Below are 8,024 nucleotides of genomic sequence, written 5' to 3'. Positions count from 1 at the left end.
AAAGACACCCTGTATGTCACTTTTTGAGAGCCTACCAAGCGAATATATTCCAGTTCTGTCGAAACTTCGCTTCACCTGTCAGATAGTTCTGTGATCTAACCTTTTTAAATTGGGTATGGGTATATGCATATACCTTATAATATTTTCAAGGTTAATAACATTGTTATTAGGTTAATTAATTTACAGACGAAACATATACCTACCTAATTTCACCGGTCATTGTACTTCTAAATTAAATTCACATCAATTAGCCACAAAAATTAACCGCACCGGCTTAATGAACTCCTCGAGCTGGCTTAAGTGAGCCACAAATTAGCCGCTTAACTTAAGACAGAGAGAACTAATGAGTCTTACTTACTGTTTTAGTGAGTTAGTAAGTCGCTCGAACGTTAATGTTGGTACACTGGCTGATTTAATTTGGAGTTGACAAATTGTTTCATAATACGAGTAATAAGTATAATTTTCATGAAGTATTTTACATGTTATTATAATAATGCGAAAGTAAGACAGACTAAAGGATGAAGCACACTTATCAAACCGGAAACGGATTGTAAAAAAATACCGTATCAACTCGAGGCGTTCAGTATTTTTTGTATGAAACTTCGTATTGCAACGCCTGTCTTATTCGCACCGAACATAAACGCGTCGCCTCGCAGCGAAAGGCGATACGGTGTTGATGTCCGAGTTGATAAGTGTGCTATGACCTTTACGTTACTGTTTTCTTTCGCTTTTACGCCTAATATTAAAAGTCCATAGGAAAAATCAAAAATATGAAAATTTGCATCACATAATTTATTCTAAACTCAATATTAGGATAAATATTTACCTTGATTGTTTTTTTAGAGTCGATGCTAAAATTAATTTTCAGAATCGGTTTTCTAAGCGGCGGAGTAAAAAGTTTGTTTAGGACCAGCGCGTTAAGACTTCTGTTTTATACCAAATTACACGTGGACAAGCTAAGGGCTAATGTACTCTATATTATCAGTTTTCATCGTACCGATATTCTTTGTGCAAATAAATAGAACATAAGAGCCACAGTACACATGCTACTATCAGCATCGGCGATCGGCGATTTAGTCGCTTTTTAGAAGCTGAATGCAGCGATCACACTGCACACTTGAAAACAAACGCGGCAATTAAGTTGCTTTTTGGAAGCTCGACATAGCGCCTGAACGTTACACTCCGCACACATTCGGATGCCCGGTGGCATCGATCATTAGGCATCACACGTCTACGCCAGGCAAGTTTTACCTATCCAGCATCGGAGCGTTGCTAAAATTATTCCCTTACCGTGTCCGAAGCGCATGAAGCCGCAGGTAAATCGCTATGCCGCTCGATAGAGTCGCTAAAACACGCAATTCCAATACCGCGTCGAAGCACGTGCGATTCCGATACTGCGATCGAACGCAGAGAGTCGCCAAAACGTGATTCAGCATTGATACGCAAAATCGCCGATCGCCGATGCGGAAAGTAGAATGTCTGTTGCGGCCCTAACTTCAACCTTATTGATAGGTAACCTTATTTTTTGCCCAAAAACAAAGTCGGCCCATTACAATATCTTCGCTGAATACATTGTGACAATACGAAAATTCCCCATTTTACGGGCACTATCGCGAAAAACAGAGGAATAAGTTTGCTGAAAATATTATTATTCCTTTTGGAGGTGTTAAGGTAATTTGATTGGATCTTGTTTGTCGCAGACGGTTTGCGTTAGGCTTAGCGCTCACTGGTGACAATATTTCAAATTAAATCAAATAAACAATATTGGCGTAGGCTTTGCTAGTCATCGGTTCCTGAAAAGGTGTCAGGTTTGACGTAGCTATACAATGTTGTAGTTTACTGAGTGATGCTGAAAAGTTTCTGGTGAATTTATAATTTTCAGATACATAACTGTCTTTGTCCAGCTGTGGACGTCATGAAACTGTCGCTGAAACGAACGAACGATGCAAAATCGTATAGTTTCAGTAAAGCATATAATAGAACTAATTCATTCTTCCCGTGTACTGTAAAACCATCACTAAGTATTAAGATAAGTAGTACTATGAATAATAGAATGTTTTTACTGTAAGCCCCCTAAGGACCCCTTACCTACCTTACATACAATGTGTTTAGCAGATGTGTAAATAATTCTAGTAAGAGGCATGCTATACTATTTCTAGATTTCTTCATTGTTCTAATAGCTTTAATACTTTGTCTATAACATTTCGTAAGATAAACAATGTAAGAGGTTGTTTACTTATTTGAAAAGAAAATAATGCCTAATTTAGAATATCAAGAAGTACCTACTTAAATTAAGTGTAGGTAATTATCAAGGCTCATTTATATTTAAGAGCGTTTACGCCGTTTGGCGCAAAAACAGTACTTTTTCAACTCGTTACAATCATTAACCAGTAATACTACAAATATATTATAGGCATAAATAGTTAGACAATTTCGTCGTCTAAATAGTTAATTGAGAGAATATTGCGATCAGTTTAGCATTTAAGAATTCTATCCAGATAAGTCCACACAGGTTTTGTAAATTTCCACTTTAGCGTCAGTTTACAAGCTGATTTTTTTATAAAAACACTATGAAAACGATTTAACAAACATATATATCCTATAGCATAGATCCTTGGGCAAATAGTTATCTGAGAAAATTTTTAGATTTAAGCATTTTACACTAAGAAATCACAAATTAAAAGAAGGTGAAATACCCNCTTTCAGAATCAGTAACTAGTTTTTCGATATCTTGTATAGTTTAGAAATAATCGAGTGAGATCACTTATCGTTCCATATGTATAACCACCCTGTATAATCCGGTTGTATCTCCAGGTCACCTAGATACATTCCATAGCAGCTGTAATAGACATTTAGGTACATACATTTACCAATTTTGGTGATAAATAAGCATTTTGTATTAGTTTTTGTATAACGCCTAAACAAAAACAAAGGGTAATATTTTGGTGTTATACATAGATTTCGAATATAAAAAATATATAATTTAACTAATTAAAACATGACAAAAAAACTGAGGTACGTCTCGTTTCTGTCGGGTCTGGGTTTTTTTTGTATGGGGCGTGACCGTTCTTCTTTCCACTCGAATTAAGGTTTCCTTTCAGAATAATAAACATTTATTATTTAGATTGTTTGAAATATCTTAATTATGTTCTAAATCTAATTACTTAAGCGCCCGTATTCACAAACGATGCTTGCTTAAGTGAAGCAGCAAATCAGCACAGCGTTGAATAGACCTCTGTGATGGCTTCGTGTGTCACCCTGTGCGTCCACGCACACTGTGAGACCTCATAGTAATGTTTATGAATACGGATGAAAGTTACACACTAGTTTCGCTGCACGGCTGGTGAGATAAGCTGCAGTATTTCTAAATAAATATATAAAAGGAGAAACTGACTGACTGACTGACTGACATATCAACGCACAACCTAAACGGCTAAACGTAGGCACTTGAAATTTGGAAGGGACGTAGCTTATGTACCGTAGAGGTGCACTAAGAAATGAATTCCCGAAATTCCCACGGGAACGGGCCCCTAAGGGGGTAAAACGGGATCCACGCGTACGAAGTCGCGGGCGGCCGCTAGTTTAATGGGTAACTGTTAGAGATGGGTTATACTAGGTAAATTTGATACTAGGTGCACCTATTCTTAGTATTTATTAAAACTCGATCCAAATACCTGTTCCACCTAGTACGTAGTATTTTAGCATACTTGACGCGACTAGTGCGGACTAATCCACGTAATATGACTTTAAAATACAATTTTCTTTGAAAAGATACAACCGTAGTATGAATAATGCAATTTGAAATTGAATAATAATTATTCCTCCCTTCATACTTCAACAGGCTTAGGACTGTCATCTTAAAAGTTGGCGTATTTAAAAGATATCAATTTCATAAAAATATTTACATATTTTTTCTTATTTACATGAATATGGTTTGACTACGTTTGTGTGCGTTTGCTTCGTCGCGCTCAAATTTGTTTGGTCAGACAGAGACGGAGTGAATCTCTACGTTCACACATAAGCTTAGCGAGAAATACTAGGTGCGCGTAATACACGACTACGGATTACGCAATAATAACCTGTATTACTTTGACAGTAGGGTCGGAAATCGTGTAATTTATAAAATACTAGGTGGATCAAGTATTTTAAAAATTGGAATAGGTGCCGCCTAGTACTGTAAAATACCTAGTGTGTGGATCTGTTCTAGTAAATACGTCTCATCTCTAGTAACTGTATTACATTGTCTCTAATATAAAGTGAATAAATAAAATCTTTGAATATTTTAGTTTGGAGAGTGGTTGCAAAATCACTATGTCAATATGTTGTTTATTTCTGTATAGATAGAACACACTTTTATGTACACCACATAATATGGCATAAAAAGAAAATAAAGAAATTACACAAAAGAAACGGTATTAAGGCAGGCCGACACCCTTTGCGCAAGAGGACAGCTTATGGTCTCCAACTGTCCCTTCCTAACAGGCCTCGGTCGCTAGACATGGAGGTGTCTGGTGGCGGCTAAGGACGAATGCTACAGGCAACAGCCAATGGCGATGTCCCGCGTTCCCTCATATCACTTATATGGATCATGGCAGAAACAGTCAGGTTTTTAGTGGGTGTAGGGGCTACCCACCTTCTGGTAGGAAGAACCCCAAATAACCCACTAGCTGCCCCTGCAGCTGGTGGGTATGAAATGTTATGCATTTTCCGGAATAGTAAACAGGAAAAGTTTGTTTTGAATAGAACCGATTTGAAAAAATCTCTCACAATTAAAATTCAAAAATTTTTCTGCTGAACATAGGCTGTATAAAATATTCTCAAAATAGTAAAAAACCTTTGATAATTTACTATTTGATAAAGAATTTACGTATTTATTATTGATTAGGACTAATGTATACCATTATTTATAATTATGGAGTCGGTGTTGGAAGATTTGAAGATTTTATAGTTTCCTTGAGCTGTCACTTGACAGCCTGGCATACTTTTACGATGGTGGATCAAAGTATTTTGATTTGACTATAGAGCGTGAGAACACGCACACAGTCATAATTATTTTAGTGTGAATAAAACTAGCATCGAAATTACCTAAACTTGACATGCCACGCTAGACGTAAACGCTCTTAAGAGACTAGGTATTTATTTGTTTTCAAAAGCTTTCTCTATTTGAAACTAAAGCAGTTCCCTCTAATACAGTTTAAACAAAAAAAAGATCTAATTTACACTGATCAAAGTGTAGTCGCGAATGATTTTAAACTTTTTCAAAGAAAATTACCTATATTACTATTAAAATTACCTGTCACATTGAGAAATAAATTCACAACTGTCCTTTAGGGAGCTAGCTCTACAAAACAAGTAAAATAACGCAAATGATTAAACTAACGCCATCTATCCGCAGGCCCGGTCAAAACTACCCAAGAAGAGGCGCCGCGTGCTACCAGTCGAGCAACCCCGCCGAAAGCGCGACGCTGGCGCCTCCAACCGGCGCGTGAATGCGGTGAAACATCCCGTGGTTCTGAAGGAACTGTCGCCGGGAAGCAACAAGTTTGGTGAGTTTGAAGTTCTGATGATAGAGTAGAGATGGCGTTTTTTGTACTGATTTTTATTTTAATTACAGACTAATACAGAAAAGCCTTCTAAGATACGAAAAGATACAATTTGTATAGGATAGCCACAAGCTTTTAAACGAACTCTTGTAAATCTTAAAGAATACCAACGTATAGATTTTAATCTTTTCATTAATTGAAGTAAGCAAAATGCTTTGAACTGATTTCAGACTAAAAACGAATGTTTAAAATTAATTAAAAACGAAACGGTCCGTCACGAATGCTTGACTGCTGTTTATTTTAAGAGTATTAATGATTTTGTTGAGCAAATTACTAATAAATTATAAAAATAGTCCAGCAGTTGACGTTGGCTTCTTTGTACAATCTCTGTTATTAATACAACAACTGCTGCTGTTTGCCTCCGGTCCTATAAAGTTAAATTTTTAATCCTCAACCATTTTTGGAAGGAGTTAAAAAGAGTAAATCTTCACCCTTACTTTCCAGGAGTGAACGGCATGAACATGATCAGCCTGGCCCTGCAAGGCCCTCCGAACCTCCTCCGGCCGCCGGCGGCCGCCGCCCAGCCGTTGCAAGCCCGAGCGCCAATCGGTAAAACCCACATCATTATACTACAGTCGTCTGAGAACTCGCCTCCTAAGCGATTGCTGTAATGACTAGATAGTAGCAAATATCTTAGACATAGGAATATTGAACTCATTATTGTGCAATCGATGTGAACGTAGTTTTTATAATCTACTAAGAGATGGCGCTGCTAGAGTATACAATTGCGATGGCAAATAATAATTAATCGATCGACCGAAGTAGTTTTTATTGGATTTTCTTTTTTTTACAAATAGTAAGCAAGATAAACTTAAAAATAATTGTTCTTTTGAATGTCTGTTGTTTTTGAATGTGTTGTCTTTCTATTTAACTTGTCTGTTATGAGTTGTTAAGTTACTAAAGTCATCACTTTACACCAGAAAATATTTTGACGGTGTCGTAAATAAAACGTGATAAAGATCATTCTGATATTTAATTTTGAACTGTTTGAGTCATTGACTTGCTTCAAATTATAATGACTCAAACAACTTGATGATGTAAATGCATGTCAAATTGCAAGAATGACCGAAAATACTCAAAACCCTTTATGATTCCACGTAGAATGCACGTGTTGTGCTAGAGTAGACTGTGTAGCATGGTTGTAAGCCTAATACTATTTGCATTGAAAGGTTGTTCGTTAAATGCTTATTCAAAATTGTTTAATTACTGTCTCTCGTTACCTCTCAATGCATCAAGTAAACTAAACATAACACTTATCCGTATATTAGCTAGTATTCCTACTTCATCCATCTCACATACCAATTTGTCTATTTCAGTCGAGAGTCCAATCATCAACACGCAGTCTGGGGCCATATCCTTAGCGTCATTGCAACCACCTCTGATGACCGCCCCACCCCTGCAACCAAGACCTGCAACCACCGGCTCCCTAGACCTGATGTTACCACTGCAACCAAAGTTACTGCCCGGTTACAATCTTCAATCATCATTCTTGTCCAGCACCCTGTCGACCGTAAGACCACCAGATAAGGATGAATTCAAACCTAGTGTAGATGTGATAGTTGAGAAAGGAGAGAGCGTTTCAGATTGCTCAGCGCGTGATAGTAATGTAGACGAAAAGAGTTGTGAAAATTTAGATAGGATATCTGATGTCCAAATCAGCGTAGATAGTGTAGATGCAAGTGAAGATTATAACGTAGTTAACGATGCATACAATTCCACTGATAACGATTCTTACAAAGATGAAATCAATTCGAATGTCATTGAAACGAAAACAGTCGACACAAGCATAGTTAGTAGCTCGAATGATAATAGCCCTAACAACAATTCTTATTAATTTGATAATTAATGTTTATGAATGTAAAATAGTTTATCTAGTTGTGAACCCCATAGTATTACGATGTCTCCCACTAGGTTATTCAAGAAATAAATTTTAATGTTACAAAAATCTTCTAAAATTTTAATAATAATTTATGTACCGTTGCGGGGCTAATTCCTGGAATCTTTACTAAATATTGATTTATTAAACGACTACTTATTTTACAAGTTTTTGGCTTCGAGTAAATTCTGTAGTATCTAATGTTTGCAAAAAATATTCTTGACATTAGAATTGGCCCCACATGCAATTTGAATGTAATAAGGATGGAATGATTATTTGCTTGGGTTTAAAATTTTAATCATGTGCTTTATTGAATTTGAATTAATGTCTCTGATATTATAGACATCCTTGAATTAATTGTAATAAGTATGAATAGAATTCTGGTCTGGATAAATTCAAATCAAACCAATACCACACTACTACAAATTTAGTCGACGCAAACAGACATTGGCAATTTGGAAACCAATTTGCGGACTAACATTGATCCTAGTTATTGAAAAGGGAAATGTTGAGATTACTGATATTTTAATTACAAAGTTACTAAA

General features: G+C 36.3%; 1 protein-coding gene across 1 annotated transcript; it reads left to right on the top strand.

Moving 5' to 3' along the window:
* The first annotated feature begins 1,304 nt into the window (after nucleotides 1-1,304).
* Nucleotides 1,305-7,624, top strand: LOC114350852 (uncharacterized). The gene is made up of 4 exons (XM_028301796.1): nucleotides 1,305-1,316; nucleotides 5,396-5,546; nucleotides 6,048-6,152; nucleotides 6,920-7,624. The coding sequence occupies exons 1-4, from the start codon at nucleotides 1,305-1,307 to the stop codon at nucleotides 7,435-7,437; spliced, it is 786 nt and encodes a 261-aa protein (XP_028157597.1). The 3' UTR covers nucleotides 7,438-7,624.
* The last annotated feature ends 400 nt before the right edge of the window (nucleotides 7,625-8,024 follow it).

The sequence above is a fragment of the Ostrinia furnacalis genome, unplaced genomic scaffold, assembly GCF_004193835.3.
Source record: "Ostrinia furnacalis isolate ACB-3 unplaced genomic scaffold, ASM419383v2 OfSCF0995, whole genome shotgun sequence".
NCBI classification, from domain to species: Eukaryota; Metazoa; Arthropoda; class Insecta; order Lepidoptera; family Crambidae; genus Ostrinia; species Ostrinia furnacalis.
This window is presented reverse-complemented; position numbering and strand designations above follow the sequence as displayed.

Excerpts from the sequence above, each read along its gene's own strand:
- LOC114350852 (XM_028301796.1), top strand. Across the intron at positions 5,547-6,047 it reads GCCGGGAAGCAACAAGTTTG|GAGTGAACGGCATGAACATG; the intron begins GTGAGTTTGAAG and ends CTTACTTTCCAG. Across the intron at positions 6,153-6,919 it reads GCAAGCCCGAGCGCCAATCG|TCGAGAGTCCAATCATCAAC; the intron begins GTAAAACCCACA and ends TGTCTATTTCAG.